Source organism: Schistocerca americana, chromosome 11 (genome assembly GCF_021461395.2).
Source record: "Schistocerca americana isolate TAMUIC-IGC-003095 chromosome 11, iqSchAmer2.1, whole genome shotgun sequence".
In the NCBI taxonomy this organism is placed as follows: domain Eukaryota; kingdom Metazoa; phylum Arthropoda; class Insecta; order Orthoptera; family Acrididae; genus Schistocerca; species Schistocerca americana.
In genome coordinates, this window is record NC_060129.1 from 147477937 (window position 1) to 147500141 (window position 22205).

A 22205-nucleotide genomic window follows, 5' to 3' on the forward strand; every position below is an offset into this window, starting at 1 on the left:
GATTCTTTATGGTTACTCAAACACGCACCACTGTGCGAAAATACTTTAAAAATTGAAATCAAACAAGGGAAAATCGAGGATGGAATAAAAATGATATTAAGAAAAGCTGTTTAGTTACTGAGAGGCATAACAAAAATATTGCTATATATGTGACCTTTCTGCCAAAAGGCCTTCTTCTAACACAGAAAATTTACATATTCATGCAACCACAACCCTCTCACAAACGAACACTATCTGGTGATGAACAAGGCCTTTTGGTCTAAAGCTCACATGTATATCAGTCTTTTTGTTGGGCCTGCCTGTGACTCGATATCTCCTCCATGTGGCGAGTTGCAAATCTTGCTTTTTCAAAATTAAACTATTAGACACCCATGCAGCACACAATTTATAATACTGAAAATCTTATGGAGATATGTGAAAACTCGTAGAACAATAAATGATGACTAACTGAAACCCTCAGCTGCCGGCAGGTGTTGTTGATATACCTCAATGTTGACAGTTGAAAATGTGTGCCCTAACCGGGACTCGAACCCGGGATCTTCTGCTTACATGGCAGATGCCCTATCCATCTGAGCCACCGAGGACACACACGAATAGCGCGACTGAAGGTACTTATCCCTTCCACACTTCCCGCGAGACTCACATTCACAACTGTCCACAAGTCTACATATGTAATGTACCTTATAGACATTTGCCCATCCACTCATTACTCACGCACACTTTGGCGATTCCTATAAGAGTTTGGCCACCCTGTGCCCATTCGCACAGACGAAGGTCAATGGCTGGGTAGCCTTTAACTATATATATGAAGACAGTAACAGTTCTCGAAAGAACAGATACTCACCTGCAGAGTGAATGATTTTGCCTGAGACAGGACAATTGGAATAAAAAATGCGAGTACACAAGGGATATGAAACTGTGAGGTGAGGGGAAACAAAACATCATCTGAAAAGTGATCTTCTGAGGAAATATATACAAGAAAGAAACACATGCACACAGTTTTTTTTCTATAATTCCGTTTAGTTATATGTAAGTGACTGAAGAAAGAGCAGTCTATCTTTTTACTTTACATGGATAATCTGTCAACACTGAAACTTCAACTTACTATTCTAATGGTAACATATTTATATTGAAATGAACTATTATATTATGAGTCCTCTGACAACACAAACAAAACCTAGTGCACAATATAAAATTACACAAATGTGGACATGTGTTGTTACATTGTTGTGAGAAAGAGCCCTTGTGGACGCAGATGAATAATAGAGTAATGTAATGGCTTTCTGATTTTGTTCTGCATAAAAAACTGTAATAGTGGAAAACATTTTTATTTGAATCAGTATTAAGTGGGTGGTAGCGTCTAGGAGAGCAAATGTTGACTCTCAGCTGAACTAACCTAATTTAGACAAAATAGGTTGGCAGGGGGGAGAAGAGGAAGTGTTATTTGTTTGAACCTGAGAGAATGTGATGAACAATCGTACATTAATGGATCGTCCTTGTAGACAACACAAAAGCAAAACATTTTCAACTTAAATGTCCTCGATTTGCTGCAATCAGTGATCCTGGTAAGAGATGAAAAATGCCAATTTGTAGAAGTACATGACAACTCGATGGAAAGTTATGCATTTGCAAATTCAGAAACAATGAAATTTTTACACAGATATGTCTCAAGGTAAAGTACTAAATTGTGGTTCTAGTCCAGTTGCAGCAATGGAAATTCTCTCACTGGAAAATAAATTACTAGAGTTTTACACTATTGGGTAACATGACCTCACTTCCTATAGCTACTCCTTCTCCCTCCGTACTCCAGGCTGTTACCAGACAGCTGTCAAGATGGCCTGTGGTACAGTGGAACCTTTATTAACATCAGTATGTTGTCTCCTGGTAACTTCCATAGACTGATATGAAAGTGTGTATCTCTGTTGCTTCCAGTTTCATTTGTACAGTGCATATGTCCACATGAATGTATTCTTTTTAAATGCCAAAAACTATCCACGTGGTTGCAATGTTTATTTATTCATTCAGGGATCATCTTACAGTGATGTAAGATTTGTCATTGTTATACTAACTCAGTCAAAATCATGCCAATGCAGTACATATAGATGTAATGCAAGAGTACAGAAAAGTTTAAGGACTTTCAGGTATGAGCATTAGATATGTATCCTTTGGTTTTCAATCAAGTTGGAAGACAGACGTTACAAAACCCTATACTAGCTGATTTGGTCACAGCTGTGACAGCAACTTCTACAGAAAATGTAGGTGAAGAAGACAGCACCTGAACTTACACAATACTCTTTAAACACAAGTACTCGGTATTTAGGTGAATAGATTCAGAGGAAATTTGCTTCAGTGTAAGGAAAAGAAAAGCTGAAAACTGTAACCTCAATGTTGGGATTAAGTAGTACAACCAGAAAAAGAATAAGAGGAAGAACTCAGAGAAAGTGGAGCAAACACACTAGATGAGATGTAAGTTTCAAAATTCAGACAGTATGTGTGACAAAATACAAATTTTGGCTGAAGTTCTGCAGGGGAGCCTAATCACAGTATTGTTGCTAGTGCGACCCAAACATTCTATGTGTGTGATTCACACAGCGTAAAGTTTTTCTGCAATGTTTTAAGGTGGGATGTAATGGATTTTGGTCCAAAAAATCGATTTTTCAAAAATATTATTTTCATGATCTTCACAGTTTAATCATTATTGTGTGTGAATTTTATCGTGATAGCAGCATTAGAAATGCCTTCAAATTGTTAAACTGATTAACTCTGCACTGGCAGCCACTTCCACCTTTTCCAACATTTTGAAACTGCTTGCTGAAACGGAATTTTTGTCAGTGTGAAGGCTATTTTCTTTCGATATCTTTGCCTTTCATCTATATCTCTGGCTGGCATCTATATCTTCACCTGAAAATTTTCTTGCATGTAGTTTACTTATGTTTTGACAATACACATATTAGTAGATGGAGGATTGAATTCGCAAACCTTTACGTGGAAGTCAAGATTTATGCATAATGAGTGATGGAAAAACTGTGCTTAGGAAACAAAAGTTTCGTGGAAATCGGGTTACCAATAAAAAAGAGGGGTCTAATGAAGCAGGGAATACAACCCGTCGGCTTTGACCAATGACGTCATACCTTAGTCATAGATAGTAATGTCTTCACTTCGAGACGTAGATAATGAAACAGTTCTGTGTTCCAATAAGCGCAATCATTAAAATAATTGAATGTGAATCTAAAAGCGATCGCTTGGTATTCGTTAAATTATTAATCGTGTGATTTAATTAAGTTAATTGTTTGTTTCTTATTCAGACGGTACTTAATAGTTTTCGTAGTGATATTGAGGTAATTTGGAGTATTAGTTTTTTCTGTAGAGCAATTTTTAGTGTCTTATTTTCTTTTATAGGAATGGATTTGTCTATCCCAATGAATCTTGACGATTTAAGAGAAGCCATGGGCGAAGACATGTTGACCACAATTTGCTTCTTGCAAATGTGCGGTCTCATTGCTGAATACGTCCGATGTCGTGAGTGCGGCGAACATATGCGCCTCACCAGTGTATCAAGTCGCCGCACTCACGACTTATTTGTATGGTAGGGCAGCAGAGACCGGTTATGGCGATCTATTACGAGGGGAACGTGGTTCGAGAAATGTGAGCTCGCCCTGAGAGACATAATGAAAATCACAAACGGTTGGTGTTTAAGATATCCTGTGTGGCTCTGTTTGCATGAATGTCGTATGAGTCAGCATTGTGACGATATAGTGTTTACAGTAGTACCAAATAGAAGTAAGGAAGTTTTGGTTAGGTTAACTGAAGATCAGGTTGCAGAGGGTTCTATTGTTATTTTAGACGGGTTTTCTTTATATAGGGATTTAGGGGATAGGGGTTATCAACATCTAGTAGTAAACCACAACATTGAATTTAGATCTCTATCGCCAGGCGCCTGCACTAACAGGATAGAGGGTTACTGGTCAGCGGTAAAATCTCTTATAGGGAAAGGGAAACGTCAGATTTCGACTCTTGAAAGCCACCTAGATGAGTATTCGTGGAGACAAAGTATTCCGCGGACATATTGCCTGTTTGAGTGTTTTACTAAACACGTTGGCAAAATGTACCGTCCCAAACATCTCAGTTAATTTCAGAGAAGGGGAGGGAGGGAAGGGGAGTTGGGGAATGTGTGTGTGTGTGTGTGAGGAAGAGAGGGAGGGAGGGAGGGAGAGGTTTCGTAATGTCGTGTTTGTTGTGAGTGTGGGTATGTGATTTTCGTTAACTGTCTGTCTAGGCGAGCTTCCGTTATTCCTCGACGTTTCCGTGTGGTAAGTTCACTTTTCCATTTGCTTCTTTCACTGTATTTCACTATTTTGCCATATTTCACTGTTTTATTCCACCAATATGTGTATTTTCGTGTTGTGAAGTACGTAACAGAAATTTGACAGCTGTCGATCTTGTTTAGTTTTCCAGCTCTAGTATCAGTACGACATTTTCGAATGTGTACTTGCGAAGCCCCCGACACAACTAAACTTTGTATGCCGTGTTTCATTTAGGGTTTACTGAAGCGGAGGATATATCGTTCAAGTGAAGAACACAACAGTAATGCTAGTGAAAACGAAGAAATCGACTTCCGACACACTCGTTTTCCGTACTGTACTTAGGCAACACACTTCGAATGAGCTTTTAATTTGTATCGGGTGTTTCATTTACGGTTTAGTGAAACAGGCGATACATATTTCAAGTGAACAACAGGACAGCAATGCTACTTAAAACTAAGAAATCGACGTACGCTAAACTTGTATCCCGTACTGCACTTAAGCAATATAGTTCGAAAGAGTTTCAAGATACAACTGACATACCCGTGCATGTAACGTGATGTACTCTTTGCTAGTAATATATTCCATTCATTTCTTTCCATTGTATTTTGCGGAGAAATACTAAGACATAAATACCCGATATCGTTAACGTGAAAATACTACTGGCCCCTATATATGTGAAGTAAAGTTTTTCTCTCTCGCATTCCTTTGTTTCTGAACATTCTTCTCAGCTCTTTCATCTTTGTAATACATTCTCTCTGGCAAATTCTGACGTCATTGGTCAAAGCCGACAGGTTGTATCCCCTGCTAAACTAGACCCAAAAAGAGGAAGCAGCTTGAAATGAAGCATCGCAATCTGGGACAGGAGAATTGTACAGGTGCGTGAATGATGTTGATATGTATTCCTCTGGGTTCAGACTTATTGATTTAGAGCTTCTCTGCCGGGCCATGAAGTTTTCATGTTCATGTGTTAGCTGTAAAAATACGGAATGGCTTATTGTTGTTGAAGAAAGAGGAGTGGGAAAAGCTTGTGATTTTAAATTAATTTGTAATTCGTGTGGCTATTAATTTTCATTTTCCTCCTCCAAAAAGACTGACACTGGTACCTATGAAAGCGATTTTAGGTTAACATGTGCTCTGAGATGCCTTGGAAAGGGCAGGGAAGGAGGTAATTTATTGTGTGGTTTTCTGAATATGCCTCCACCTTGTGCAAGGTCTGAAAAAGTAAATAAAGAAATGTCTGATGCTGTATGTGATACTGCCAAAGCTTCTATCAACAAAGCAGTGGAGGAACTGATGGAAATAAACCAAAAAGAAATTGATTCTGGGGTAGATATTCATGGCAGTGTATCTCCTACAAATGTTACTGACCTGTGTGTGTAGATGTTACCTGGATGATAAGGGGTCACACATCTCTGCATGGAGTTGCATCAGTTATTGGTATTGACTCAGGTAAAGTTGTAGATGTAGAAATTATGTCTGAATACCGCCACCAGTGTTCAACAAGTAAAGCATGCAGTAGCATGCTCTAAAATTATAGTGGCTCAAGTGGGGGCATGGAACCTGCTGCAGTTGTGAGGATGTTCTCCAGATCTGAGGACCAGTACGTTATTAGATACCTTGGTGATGAGGACTCCTCTTCATTCAAAGCTATAACAGATAAAAATCCGTACAATACGACAATAGAAAAGTTGGAATGTGTTGGCCACATCCAAAAGGGACTAGGTGGTAGGTTTTGTCGCTTGTCGAAAGAGAAGAAAGGTGAAGTACTTGAGGATGGAAAATCTCTTGGAGGAAAAGGCAGGCTTAGTCTGAAAGAAATTGATTCTCTTCAGTTATTTTATGGGAGAGCTATCACGAAAAACACACATAATTTAGAGGCAATGATGCGCGCTGAGTGGCCAGTTTTTTTTTTCCACAAAGTATCCACTAACCAAACACCAATGCACAATCTGTGACCGAAAGATGGTTGGTGTAAGTTCAACAACAGAAATGAGACATATTCAGGTAAACCTTGTTACCAGAACCTGTTATGAATGCAATTACGCACAGGTTCAGGTTTCTTGCAAACCCTGATTTAATGAGAAAGTGTCTTCATGGAAAGACACAAAATGCAACTGAAAACCTCAATAATTTAATTTGGGTTAGGTGTTCAAGAAGGACATTCTGTGGACTTGAAGTTCTCAAAATAGGTGTTTATGGTGCAGTTTTATGTTACAATAACGGAAATAATGGCAGTATTGAAGTGCTGAAGAGAGTTTATATAGGTCCTGGTGTGCTTACGACGAAAGTATTTTTCACCATCGACGAGAGCAGGGTCAAAAAAGCTAACAGATCAGTCAGTATCTTACCTGCATATACAGGCCAGGCAGATTCGAAGAGGACAGAAGAGAAACCTGGAGGATGAGGAGTATCAGTATGGAGGATTTTGAAATTGAGGTAATCTTTTTACATGTAGAAGTATGAGAAGAAAATCTTTGCTCTTCATTTTCTCTGTTTTACGTTTTTTATGTTATTAGAAGCTTTTTCTCAAAAAGCATATGCACTAATGCTATGAAATTTTCAGGAACTGCTCGCAATGTGTTGCTGACTCCCTGGAAATAAAACATTCGAGATCCTGCAATTACATTCTGATTTTTAGATGATTGTATGCAGAAAAAAGTTAATTTTGAATGTGCAAAATTAAAAACTTCGTTAATGATACAATTTGTGCCATAAATTAATAACTGTAGTTCTTATAACCTTCTCAAAACACTTGAGTAAAATTTTCAGATTGGTTGCATGATTGGAATTGGAGTTAAGGGCTTTTTATTAAAAAGAAATTTAAAAAAATTAAAAATTCTAACTTCTAGCAAAATATTAATCCTGCATATTTTATTATATTTTTCTGTTGTAACACAGCTCTTCTGCTTTACACATGCAAAATTTTAGATTGGTACATTAGTAAATATGGCTGTAATGATTTTTTAAATAAATGTTTACATTGTCCATTACATCCCCCCTTCAGGGTGGAAAAAGAATTTAGCAATACATCAAGAACACTGGTTATGGCCTTAAAAAAACATAATGTGATATTTGTTTCATGCCGTCCCAGTTTGCTAGCATGTTTCTTAGATCCACATCCCAATTATTAGTTTATATGCAGTTTTTGTTCCATAGACCCAAAAATGAGATGATTCTCATAGGTGTAGAACAAGTTGAAAAGTGTAACGTAAAAAACAAAACATCTGAATATAATGCTCACTACCCTGATCATTTGTCAGGATGTTGTCAAATTATGTGAATACATTACGGTAAACTGGAACTGCTAGTATTTACAGAATTTATGCATTGTCAGAATGGAAACATAGGTATGCAGTTTTGCTAAATTTATCATACACAAATTACCTAGTCCTGGCTGTTGTTTCCAAGTGCTGACAAAACTGAATTCCAACGCTCATTTAAGTACAATAAGATGGGTTGGAATGACACTGACGAAATTATATACAAATGTTAAACATCAGACAGCTCTACAACTAAGAAAATCAACAATTCATTTTACTAAGGTGTTTGCAACGACTTTACAACAATAACATATCACTCACCAGAAGCTACTACACTTTCGAACACTAAAGACTAATTTAAAGTAAAATAATCTCATGTCTGGAACATGCAAGCTATCATAAGAGTTCATTAGTAAAAATTTGCATGTTACAGATGGAAATACTAATGAAGTATGCCATATACAGAAATATCTGATTGGTTTCATTAAGTATATCTACATTATCTCACATGTGTATTCTTTAATTTTGATGAGATAATCACAAACAAATGAAGAAAATGATTTTGGCTTCTTTATGCACAAGTTGACTTTAGGCACTCGAGATAATAGACTGCATCCTTGGCTTTGCTACTAAAAGATATTTTCAACAGACTTTCTTATACTAACAAGGGAACCTCCCCATCGCACCCCCCTCAGATTTAGTTATAAGTTGGCACAGTGGATAGGCCTTGAAAAACCGAACACAGATCAATCGAGAAAACAGGAAGAATTTGTGTGGAACTATAAAAAAATAAGCAAAATATACAAACTGAGTAGTCCACGCGAAGATAAGCAACATCATGGACATTCCGAGATAAGGAGCGCTGTGGTCCCGTGGTTATCGTGAGCAGCTGCGGAACGAGAGGGCCTTGGTTCAAGTCTCCCATCAAGCGAAAAATTTTTCTTTATTTTAGCAACGTTATGATCTATCCATTCGTTCATTGACGTCTCTGTTCACTGTAATAAGTTTAGTGTCTGTGTTTTGCGGCCGCACCGCAAAACCGTGCGATTAGTAGACGAAAGGACGTGCCTCTCCAATGGGAACCGAAAACTTTTGATCGCAAGGTCATAGGTCAACCGATTCCTCCACAGGAAAACACGTCTGATATATTCTATACGACACTGGTGACAGCATATGCGTCACATGACAGGAATATGTTGTCGACCCACCTAACTTGTACACTTGGCGAATGGGTAAAAAGATTCTTCTACGTTGCCCGATTTAGTTTTACTTGTGGATGTGATAATTACTCCAAAAAAAGTGATGAAAACATAAGAGTTTGTCACATAAACTGCAACAAATGAATCCAAAAGTCTCACACTCGCACACTTTTCCCTGTGCTCTGTCAAAACATATTTTTTTACGTTTTCAAATTTTTCCGTGTGTAGACCGTCAAATCCTGCATATGTCCAAGCAAATCTGAACATGTCCTGGAATTTTCGAGAGCGAAGTTGATTATGTGTGAGCGCCTGAACTTTGATAATTGTCTGAAAATAAAAAATTAAACTTTTTGCTCCAAGGAAGACTTGAACCAAGGACCTCTAGTTCTGCAGCTGCTCACACTAACCACGGGACCACGGCGCTCGTGTGTTCTGTCGGTTCTTGATGTTGCCTATCTTGCACATGGACTACTCAGTTTGTATATTTTGCTTATTTTTTCATAGTTCCACACAACTTCTTCCTGTTTTCTCGATTGATCTGTGTTCAGTTTTTCAAGGTCTATCCACTGTGGCAACTTATAACTAAATCTGAGGGGGGTGCGATGGGGAGGTTCCCTTGTAAGTAAGTTGATGGAAACTGGCGCTCACTGTGATTAACAAACGCCAGATTTTTAAGATACTGCAGAAGAAGGTTCATGAAACAATTTTATTTTTGTTTTCACTTCACACACTCAATATAGATATTTTTATTTCTTTAGTAATATCCTCTTTTGGCAGTGGTACCAGAAAAATAGAAATTAGTACTAATTACTGATTTTTTTCCCTAGTTTTCATGACTGGTATACCTGTGACACTAAGAAGTTTGGTGCTGGAACATGTGGGTGACCGTGGGCGGGGCTTAGCATATGGTTAAGTGAGCGGGATTTGTTCCAGGTCCAGAGCTGTCGCTAACGTTACGTCCTCAGCTGACGATGAAGCGCAAACTGTGAAAAGATTCGGCAATCAGTCTAAAGCTGTAAAACACTACCGTGGCCCAGAGGCAGCCAGTTCAAATCTCCAGTGCGAGATTCATCTGAATCGACAACACACACCTACTTTGACGATGTAGTGGCTAGATTAAGTGCAGTTATTCGTGTCTTGCAAAAGCGTGTAAAGTGTCAATGTGCAGATCACTACACTTCTTGCAAACTATTACGGGACAAGGAAAATTAGTGTCAATTCAAGTGCAGACAGCAACAGAAAGTGTATTAGAAGGATCAAGTGAAGGACAAAAAAAATTTGAAGATTATAGGATGCTGTTGACTTGCTGTTAAGCCAGATTAGCATGCCATTGAAGGAGGAACGTGCAGAAATATGGAACGACTAAAATAAGCTGTTTGTTCTAAATTTATTACAGAACTTAGGCATACTGGTTTTGTCAGAATGTTTATGCTTCCATCAGTGCATACATTAGAGGGATGTGGAAGGCATACAAATAAAATGTGGGATAAGTGACATTATATATCACTATTGAAGCAGAAGGTACAGATAAACTAGTGAATATGGTTCGCGGGGAGAGCTTCTGTAAAGTTTGGAAGGTAGGAGACGAGGTACTGGCAGAAGTAAAGCTGTGAGGACAGGACGTGAGTCGTGCTTGGGTAGCTCAGTTGGAGCCGGCATGGTAGCTCAGCGTGTTCGGTCAGAGGTTTTAGCTACCCTCTGTAACAAAAAACTGAGTGAACGAATCAACGATCAACCTGAACAGGCGTCATCAGACGTCCGCGAAGAACAAATTCAACGAACAATCTAGAACAAAATGAGATCAACAACAACAAAAAAAAAAAAACGTTGGTAGAGCACTTGCCCTCGAAAGCCAAAGGTCCCGAGTTCGAGTCTCGGCCGGGCACACAGTTTTAATCTGCCAGGAAGTTTCATATCAGCGCACACTCCGCTGCAGAGTGAAAATCTCATTCTAGTCAATATGTCATTGGGTGAAATGTCTCTAATGGCAAATTTAACATATGGCAGCAATTCTGTATTTGAGCACTTAGGGTTTACACACACAACATATGTCTCCCACTATTTGGCAGTTTCTTGTCGCACTTAGAATAATATAATGTGGCAACAGGCGACAATGATTAAAACACAGTAGGCCTACGGAACGTCAAGTGGGGCGTTGATCCCTTTTGCTCATAGAGGTACGTATCTGTGCTTCATACGAGTGAATTGGTGATTACATCCTTTTGATATCGACGTGGCAACCTGTAGTTGTATCCAACGTCACAAGTGTTTCTTCTCGAATGTGTTGTAGCTTGCCTATGGACTCATGATTTTTATCCCTACTTGCGCTTGTTTTAGAATCATTTTTAGAAACATCTATGTCTTCTGTTATTACACAAGTTCTTGGAGGCAAAAAACTAATTCAAATATTTCGTACGTCACGTAGGAAAGGGACATTATGCTTCTTATAGACGCATCTGACGTTGTCCTTAGTCGCCACTTGGAGCACTAGTGTCGCTCCACCTGTCAAACGGTGACAAGTAACAACTGTTAACACTAACAGCAGTTCGTGTCGCGACTTTTATGTAAGACCCGTAGACCATGAGTGTGGGATATGCAAATAAAGGCACGTGAGATAGAAGCGTGCGCAATCTATGTTATTTATGTCTATGGTGCTTCTGTTCATGGCTGTTCGAATTTGTTGGGAGCGGAATTCATTTGTTTCCAGCGTGATTTGCAATATTCATGAAATTGCGCTGAGGCTAAATAACATCTGTGGGAACTTTATTCTATTTATAGTGTACTGTGTAGTGTATGTTAATGTTTGATATCGTTGCTGTTGAGTTCCTGAGAATAGTTCTTATTACAATAATATTTTCGCATAGTGTAATAATGTACTGTTATCTTCCTTTTATTCTGAATCTGGCATCGTCAAGTCCCCACATTAATATCTGCAACTCGGAAACGATCTGCTGGCGATTTTTTCTGATTTCGGCAATTACGAAAACCTGAAAGTTAAGTTAATGTATATACAGTTACAGTTTGCTACATGACTGGCACCAAATCAAATCCTTTCCTTCGATGCAAGAACGGAAATGTTTCATCGGCAGACAGTGTATAGGTTAAAAAAGACCCCAGTTAGTTAATTTGTTGGTTCATTCATTCAAGGGTCATCTCACAATAATGTAGAATTTCTCATTATAAATCAATGAAAATAATAAGTGCAAAACAAATACATAATGCATAATCTTAGAACATATAATTCTGCTTTAAAAGGATAGCATAGGTGGTCGGACGTGGCAACAGTGAAGGAACCCTCTCGCATCTACCCGAAGTGACTTAGGAAAACCACAGAAAACGTATATCCAAACGGTCAATTCATCCTCCTAAATATTTCTGCGGCGTAACACCACCACGTCATTTGTTTGGTCCCTATGTATAACGTTCATTGATATAAAAACAGTTTCACTCTTCATCGCTGCACACATCAAACACTGCTGTCAATGTGTCTGGAACCGCGAACTTGATGTTATATTCCCCGCTGTAAATCCAATATGTTTAGAAAACTCGCATGTCCTTCCCTTAGTTAAACTGAAAAGCTGTCAGCATCTGACCATAATGAGAGAGATTTTGAACCTGGGAGAATGACAAGGCATTACTATTGAACACTGTAGTTATTGACATGATCGTGCAAAGTTGTTACAGGATTGTAATGTGACAGGGTGCTGTTATTATCGCCTTCCATTATTAATCACCACTCTGACTTCTCTGAGGAATACTTGATTGTGTAGTGTGCTTTACTTATAATTTTTTTTTATTACCTGATAGAAAATGCTGTTTCCAGTTTTGTTGGTTTTATCTTAGTAAAAGTAAGTTCAAACTAGTTCTTGTTCCATGATTATGTATAGAAAAATTAGTAAAAAAGCTGTAGTGATATTTTCACTGTTACGCACAACGGACTGGTAGACATACTCACTTGGTGCAGCACTTAAATTGTACCCACAAGAATTGAGTTTTAAGTGAGGATAGTATGACACTAAAAGACCTTTTCTGAACTGTGTGTGTGTGTGTGTGTGTGTGTGTGTGTGTGTGTGTGTGCTGCTGGCCAAACATTGTCCCATAACACATTAAACACACAGAAGTTTTAAGTTTTCTGTAATATTGGAATAGTTAATAAGAGGTGTTAAATCGAGTTACCCTTAGCGAGCGTTTCATAGTTCCCTCCTCTTTACCTCTGCCCCCCTCCTTTATTCATGTTACGCACACCATATGTAGGGTGGGCATGTGTCAAAGCAGCCAAATGTTAGGTAATATATTTATTGCTATTTCCTTTATTGATTGTACTCAAGGATCAAACGAAAAGTCCATTATTTCAGCCCCTTCTGATGTATAAAACAGTTTTTAAAAAATGGAAATTGATCACTGTTTGAAGAATGTCACAAAACAAAAATACCCGTAACTTTAAAAAGATTGATGCTAGCCAGCTAAAACTGGTGATATAGTGAATGCTGTAGTATACACCTTAAATTGATATGTAATAGTAATGCTGTAACATTCACCATCTTATTAAAATGAAAGTACATTTTGGAAACTGTCAGAACCACAGTTTTTTTTACTAAAACAAGGTTTTTCTAAAATTTGTATTTACCAACAGCATTGTATTCTCAACAACGTGTTCTTGAGATACAAAATTAAGAACATTAAACCACATAAAAGAACTGAGAAAGTTTCGTAGCAAACAGTGAAATAGCACTTTAGTTCTAAAACTAAGCTGAGGTATTAATCTTATAGTATAAGCCTGATAGGATATTACGTAATAAACACCACCTGAAATAGAAGCAACTGCATCCGAATGACTTTAATGAACATCATTTATATTTTTGTTGTCAAGTTTTTGTTTACTCATTAGTCTAAGGATCATCTCACAATAATACAGAATTTATGATAAAATGAAAATGGGTAGCTCAAATTTACACATAGACCTACACAGAATATTTCAAGTCGTCCAGGTCGCCTCATCCACCACCTGAGATTTGGACGAAACAGCTTATTCGTCCTGTCATGAACATAAATAACCATACCAACTTTTAGCATTTTATGTCTTTTTTAGTGGCATTTCAAAGTTTGGAAGTTTTGTCATTTTCAACACTGTGATGGTACAAAATAACACTTTCTAACTTTTTGAAAATAAATTACATTTTTTTTGTTTATCATCCAGGCAGTGTGGAATTTGGAGGTTATGTACTCTATAGTGTAAGTATTGTAGAAAATAATTTGCCATACCTTTTAATGAAACCACCGAGACCGGAAAGAAATGTAGCCTACACTTACATTTTGTATTTGATTTTGCAAAAAGCAACAACAACAACAACAAATCCTCTACCGTTACATTGAATATTGTATACAATGTAAGGAATGTTCCTTAAATCCCCCACCCCTCCTCCAAAATATTACTCAAAGCACAGGCTATCACTTGGGAAAATAAAGTTAATGGGGTTTTTGTTGCTTTGTTTTTTAGAGAGTCATAATGAGACCCCTTCCAATTAGCTGATTATACTGGCTCACATGAATACATGTCATCTCCATTGCCTTCACAGTGATTACGTAACATCTGACACTGTTCATGCCCCTTATATATCCTGTCAGACCTCGTAACAACACTAAACACAAACAACATTAATGCCCTCTGGTGGGTATTGTACATGTCACATAGAATTGCAACTCTTGTCATTTATATGGCATCCAGTGGTGTGCACATATACAAAGTTTCATTGACATCTGACCATGTCTTCTGGGTTCTTCACTTTTTTGTCAGGCTGTGTATTAAAAGCCTGAAACTACCAGAGAAATATGGGAAAATATATGTTTTCAGTAGGATTATAAATATGACAGTGAAATGCTCTTAGATATTAAACAAAAATACAATTGTTCCAGAATGAATTTTTCACTCTGCAGCAGTGTGTACGCTGATATGAAACTTCCTTACAGATCAAAGCTGTGTGCCGAATCGGGACTCGAAACCAGGACTTTTTCCTTTCTTGGGTAAGAGCTGTGCCAACTGAACTACCCAAACGAGACTTACGCCCTGTCCTCATAGCTCTTCTTCCACTGTTGCCTCACCTCCTAACTTCCAAATTTCATATAAGTTCTTCTGTGGACATTGCAGGACAAGCACTCTTGGAAGAAAGGATATTGTGGCGAATGGTTTAGCCATAGCCTGGAGAATGTTTCCAGAATGAATTTTTTGCTCTGCAGTAGAGTGTGTGCTGATACGGGACTTCCTGGCAGATTAAAACAGTTGAATTGATAACAGGACTTGCAACAAAGTTTTGTACCACATAGCAAAGTCTGATACCTCTCCACAGTCTCTCACAATATGAATGATGGTGAAAGACATGACTTTGCTTTGGGGACATAAAGCGAACAAAGAGATATGGAATTAACATAATTCGCTTCCACTTTGTGGGTTCTTCAAACAGTAGGCTGTCTATGGACTATTTGAGGCGAACTACTACTGCTCAGTTTTTCTGACTGCATCAGCTCTACTTTCATCATTCAGATTCTTCCATAAATAAATAATTTTATTTTTATCTTCTTTAAATAATCAGATTCCCATATTGATAAATTTTTTTAAAACTCCACACAACCTCATATTACTTACAAAGAGATTTTTCAGGAGTACAATTTCAACTGTTCCCTGTGTGGTATTAATGTGATTTAAATGTTCAGAAAAGTAAAATTTTGCACTTCATAAAATGCAAAAAAAAAAAAAAAAAAACATTGCATCCTATGACTAAAATATCAATGAGCTTGTGGAAATCAGCCAACTCATACAAATATCTGGGTGTAACACTATGTACATCGATACTCGACAGTTCACCTTATGTTGTTGTATGGCTGAGGATAACCTGCACCACTACTAGCCATTTCCTTTCCAGTTGCAATAGAACGACTGTGTGTATGATTCTGTATAAGCCCTAATTTGTCATATCATTGTGGTCCTTATGCGCAGTATACATTGGAGGCAACAGAAGTGTCCTGCAGTCAGCCTCAAATGCTGGTTCTCTAAATTTTCTACGCAATGTTCCACAAAAAGAATGTCACCTTTCCTCCAGGGAATCACATTTGAGTTCCCAAAGCATCTCCGCAACACTTGCGTATTGTTCGAACCTCCCAGTAACAAATATAGCAACCCACCTTTGGATTGCTTTGATTTCTTCCTTTAATCAGACCTGGTACAGATCACAATCCCCCCAGCAGCACACTAGCATCCTAATGTGGTCTCCTTTACTGACAAACTGCACTCTTATAGAATCCAACCAATAAACTGCAGTCGATAATTCGCCTTTCCTAACGCAATCCAAACACTCTTGTCCCATTTCGTACCGTTTTGCAACGTTACGCCCAGGTATTTAAACAATGTCATCGTGTCAAGCCGGACACTGCTAATGCTGTATCCGAACATTACAGGTTAGTTTTTCCTACTCATCCACATTAACTTACATTTTTCCTTTCATCACACCGACTAGAGATTTTGTCTAAGTTATCTTGCATCCACCTACAATCACTCAATTTTGATGCCTTACCATACACCATAGCATCGTCAGCAAGCAACCACAGATTGCTGCTTAGCTTGTATGCCAAGTCATTTATGAATATAAAGAATAAGAATGATCCTATGACGCTTCCCTGGGGCACTTCTGACGATACCCTTGTCACTGATGAACACTTGCTGTTAAGAACAACATACTGGTTTCTATAACTAGAAGTCTTCGAGCCACTCACATACTTGTGAACCTATTCCATATGCTTGTATTTCCTTTTAAGAGTCTGCAGTGGTGCACGGTGCTGAACACTTTTCTGGAAATGTAGAAATATGGAATCTTTCTGTGCCCTTCATCCATAGTTCACAGTGTATCTTGTGAGAAAAGGGCAACCTGAATTTAGCATGAGAATGCTTTCTGAAACCATGCTGATTCGCAAACATAAGCTTCTTGGTCTCAAGAAAAATTTATTATATTTGAAATGAGAATAAGTTGAAGGATTCTGCAGCAAACCAATGTTAGGCACATTGGTCTATAATTTTGTGTGTCTGTTCTTTTACACTTATGCACGGGAGTCACTCGTGCTTTCTTCCAGTCGCTTTGGGATTTCATCCAGTTCTGGTGACTTAACTTGTTTTCAACTCCTTCAGTTGTTTTTCCATGCCTGAGATGCTTGTCTGTTTGATGGTCAAATGATTGCACATTCAAACAATTTTCCTGTGTGAATGATTTCTTGAACGTGAAATTTAAAACTTCCAGTCTTTGTTTTGCTATCTTCAACTGCCACACCAGACTGGTCAGCAAGTGACTGGATAGAAGCCTTTACACCTCAACAATTGTACATAGGACCAGAATTTTCTCAGTAAAAGAAATGGAATGATCACATAAGCTCAGTTGTGGGTATAACAGGTGGTGGACTTCGGTTTATTGGTAGAATACTGGGGAAGTGCACTCAGTCTACAAAGGAGGTTGCTTGCAAATCACTCATGTGACTCATTCCAGAATATTGCCCAAGTGTGTGGGACCCGCACCAAATAGGACTAAGGGGATGTTGAACTTATACAGAGAAGGTCAGCATGAATGACCAAAGGTTTCCAGAATGAGATTTTCACTCTGCAGCGGAGTGTGCACTGATATGAAACTTCCTGGCAGATTAAAATTGTGCGCCGGACCGAGACTCGAACTCGAGACTTTTGTCTTTTGCGGGCAAATGCTCTACCATCAGATCAGAAGGTCCGCAGCTCGTGGTCATGCGGTAGCGTTCTCGCTTCCCACGCCCGGGTGCCCGGGTTCGATTCCCGGCGGGGTTAGGGATTTTCTCTGCCTCGTGATGACTGGGTGTTGTGTGATGTCTTTAGGTTAGTTAGGTTTAAGTAGTTCTAAGTTCTAGGGTACTGATGACTACAGATGTTAAGTCCCATAGTGCTCAGAGCCATTTGAATCAGATCAGAGGTTTGTTTGACCTGTGGGAGAGTGTCACAGACATGCTGAAGAAATTGAACTGGCAGACTGAAAAAGCCTACTAACACAAGTTTCAAGAATTGGCTTTTAATGATTACTCTAAGAATGACCGAGTGAGGGGGCACAGTGGTTAACACACTGGACTCGCATTTGGGAGGACGACGGTTCAAATCCTCGTCCGCCCATCCTGATTTAGGTTTTCTGTGATTTCCCTAAATCGCTTCATGCAAATGCTGTGATGGTTCCTTTGTAAGAGCATGTTCGACTTCCTACCTCATCCTTCCCTAATCCGACGGGACCAATGTCTTCACTGATTGGTCCCCTCCCCCAAATGGACCCACCAAACAACTCTAAGAATCAAAGGGGAAGAAACCCTAATAACTGGTACAATGGGACAGACTCCCTGCCATGCACTTCACAGTGGTTTGTAGAGTATAGATATTTGTGGTACTAACTGTTAATAGCTTTCAATTCATACATTCAACATTTGCATATTTATTAATTATTTTTTATGTCCATGGAAGTATGGGGATGAAATGCTCTGACATTCCCCTAGGCGCACCATGCAGCAACTGCTGTGATCTCGGAATATCTGCTGACTAACACTCTGTGTGCCACTTGTTGTCACTCAGAGTGTACCCCAAATAAAAAGACAAATATAGGAACTTATAAATAAATTATTCATGTTTTCTGACAACTAGCACATTTTTGTCCTCCTCTCTTATTTTTAATTAGATATTACAATTGCATTAGCACACACTTGCTCATTTGTAGACGATTAGAGTACAAAAATTTTCACACTTTTAACGTATATGGAACATTACCCAAAATTTAATTCTGCTAAATTGTGTAACCTTTTGGCAGTTGTGAACTGTGAACCCTGCTATGGTAATGATGATAATTTTTCAACTGTCTTTCCATTTTTGTAACTTTTGGACCACGGATATATAAAATTACAATATTTCAGTGTCTGTGTTGGTCAGAATTATGATGCTTAGACACATGCTTGGGTAGCCTAATGTTAAAGCAATGATCCTCAATAAGCAGGAAATGCAGGTTCGAGTCCCTGTCCCACAAAAAGTTTCGTTGTCATCATTCCATTATACTGCCGATGATTCTCGGTATTCAGAACTGTGAATACATTTTATGTAGGTGTATAAAAAGCCCTATTGTCAAAAACATAAATTTAACTGTGTGTTATTGTTTGAAACATGAAACAAAAGAGTGAATATTAAGTGAGATAATTTTACTCTTTTTCTCTAGGATTTTTATTATGTTTGTGCATGCTTGTTATTTGCTAGCTGCCATGACATCCTGTCCTTTTCCCACTGTATGCATAAGATGACTAATTAGATATTTCGCCCACAGATGACTGATAAATTTGGTCGAACACTTCCAAGGATGTTGTTTCTGCAGTGTGTAACATTTGCTGCAAACTGGGAGTAGTATCTCATATTCAGGAAGGAGGAATACCTGATTCCCTGTTCAGTGATGCCTGGAAGCAGTTGAAGCAGGGATTGAGATTTACTGGCAACTGTAAGGAACTCTTCTAATGGATGACCTTATCAAAGGGACAACTGTCTCGAGGCAAGTGCACCGTTAAAGTTTCATATATACTTATGTATTCTAATGGCTAATGCTGTGTCAATGAATCCACTCACTCCTGTCATTGGCTGTTCATTTCAGTTCCACGTAATTGTACATGTATTTGTTTTATTTTTTTATTTATTTAGTCCAAGAATCATTTTTAGGACATTGTTTTTACATATGATGTAGGACAAGGCTAAAGATAATTAATTAATGATTAGAGCAGTTGTTGTAACTAGATGGTCAACACACTCAGTGTGATAATAATATAAATTGACATACTACATTGCTTATACATTTAATAGCAGAGGTTAGCAAGAGAGATTACATGATAAACTCAAAGTAAATTACGTATTATGACGGTCCAGAGATGGAGTAGAAGTAGTGGTCAAGCAAGAATTGTTTCTACTTTACCTTAAATATTTTTAATGTTGATAGGTGTTTTAAGTGAGGCGGCATATAGTTAAATAACATAACTCCAGTACGATACACTCCTCATTTGTGTAAGTTTGTGCTTACTGTGTTTATGTGTAGGTTCAGCTTCTGCCCAGTTTCATATACATGTATATCATTTGTATCACTGACATTTGAGACTTTTTTCCTTTAATTTTGAAAACAGGGTTTGCAGGATGGAGGTTTTTATATGGTGTGAAAGTTAATTGCCCCAGTTTTATCCGATTTTATGATGAGGCTGTTGGTGTTGAACCAATGTGTGAAACTACGCATAACTGATGCTGCAGTTTTCTGCAGATTGTTGTCACTGTGCGATTTAATTAGAATGTTTGTGTCATCTGCAAAAAGTACTGTGATTCCATCATGTATTTTATCATGCAAGTCATTTACATACAGCAAAAATAGGACAGATCACAGCACTGACACTAATGGGACTCCATACTTGATAATTTTTTTTCCTCATTACTGCAAAGACTAGAACTTCCTGTGTTTCACTTGTGTTTGAGTTCTATTTCTGTACTGTGTTGACGATTATTGAGGTCTGACTCGATTTACCTTTCGGACTGGCCTCGAATTCCATAATTATTTTACTTATGCAAGAGAATTTCATGATCAGTAACATCAAAGGCTGTACTAATGTCAAAAAATATTCCAGATGGTATCCTCTTCTTGATGTCTTCCGAATACCTCTTCCTATATTGTTCTTTCCCTTTCTTTTCCACCACTTTCCCTTCAAGAATGTGAACGGTGAAAGTGTTGTGTCTGATGACATGCCTAATAAATTTTAGTTTTCTCTTTTAATTTTTTGTTAATATTTGTTGACTACCCTTAAGACTTCCAGGTTGCTTGTCGTTTCCTGTCATTTTCCACTGTGTCCACATTTCTGCAACTTCAAGTTGATTCCTATCCAATGTATCCAGATCAAAGTTTTACTCCCATAGGGCAGTTTACTCCATACAAATGATTTTCTGACATCTGTAATCATATGTTTGCTGGTTAAAGCATCTACCCTAGTCATAAATGCCTGCAGTCCTTCTCATCACTTTCATTAAGCATGTACAGTCCTGTGGGATTACACTACCGAGATAACAAAATTGTTTCATCTGATCAGTTCTGACGTCATCAATTTTTATGTTGGTTTTAATTTCTTCTGTATTTTTCTGTACTACCATTGCTTTCATTTTCCATGTGTGCATTTTAATGTGCTACATTGCATCCTGTTTCTAGCATTTGTAGACTTAGAGAAAGCTTTTGACAATGTTGACTGGAATACTCACTTTCAAATTCTAAAGGTGGCAGGGGTAAAATACAGGGAGCGAAAGTCTATTTACAATTTGTACAGAAACCAGATGGCAGTTATAAGAGTCGAGGGGCATGAAAGGGAAGCAGCGGTTGGGAAGGGAGTGAGACAGGGTTGTAGCCTCTCCCCGATGTTATTCAATCTGTATATTGAGCAAGCAGTAAAGGAAACAAAAGAAAAGTTCAGAGTAGGCATTAAAATCCATGGAGAAGAAATAAAAACTTTGAGGTTCGCCGACGACATTGTAATTCTGTCAGAGACAGCAAAGGACCCGGAAGAGCAGTTAAACGGAATGGACATGGTCTTGAAAGGAGGATATAACATGAACATCAACAAAAGCAAAATGAGAATAATGGAATGTAGTCGAATTAAATCGGGTGATGCTGTGGGAATTAGATTAGGAAATGAGACGCTTAAAGTAGTAAATGAGTATTGCTATTTGGGAGGAAAAATAACTGATGATGGTCGAAGTAGAGAGGATATCAAATGTAGACTGGCAGTGGCAAGGAAAGCGTTTCTGAAGAAGAGAAATTTGCTAACATCGAGTATTGATTTAAGTGTCAAGAAGTTGTTCCTGAAAGTATTTGTATGGAGTGTAGTCATGTATGGAAGTGAAACATGGATGATAAATAGTTTAGACCAGAAGAGAATAGAAGCTTTTAAAATGTGGTGCTGCAGAAGAATGCTGAAGATTAGATGGGTAGATCACATAACTAATGAGGAGGTATTGAGTAGAATTGGGGAGAAGAGGAGTTTGTGGCACAACTTGACTAGAAGAAGGGATTGGTTGGTAGGACATGTTCTGAGGCATCAAGAGATCACCAATTTAGTATTGAAGGGCAGCGTGGAGGCCAAAAATTGTAGAGGGAGACCAATAGATGAATATATTAAGCAGATTCAGAAGGACGTAGGTTGCAGTAGGTATTGGGAGATGCAGAAGCTTGCACAGGATAGAGTAACATGGAGAGCTGCATCAAACCAGTCTCAGGACTGAAGACCACGACAACAACAACAACAACAACAACACATTGCATCCTCTAACCATTTTATTTTCTTTATCTTCTCCCTCAGGATCTGAATAGCTGTCTCAGTGAACATATTAAATAAATATGGGGATA

At 38.2% G+C, this 22205-nt stretch overlaps 1 protein-coding gene across 1 annotated transcript in view; it reads left to right on the forward strand.

Annotated features, from left to right (window-relative positions):
* Positions 1–11243: 11243 nt before the first annotated feature.
* The window catches only part of LOC124553915, a 30014-nt gene continuing 19052 nt past the window's right edge, over positions 11244–22205 (forward strand). The window contains exons 1-2 of the mRNA XM_047127936.1: positions 11244–11327; positions 19116–19334. Of these exons, the coding sequence (XP_046983892.1) occupies positions 19300–19334 (35 nt within the window). The 5' untranslated portion in view covers positions 11244–11327; positions 19116–19299. The remainder of the gene's footprint in view (positions 11328–19115; positions 19335–22205) is intronic.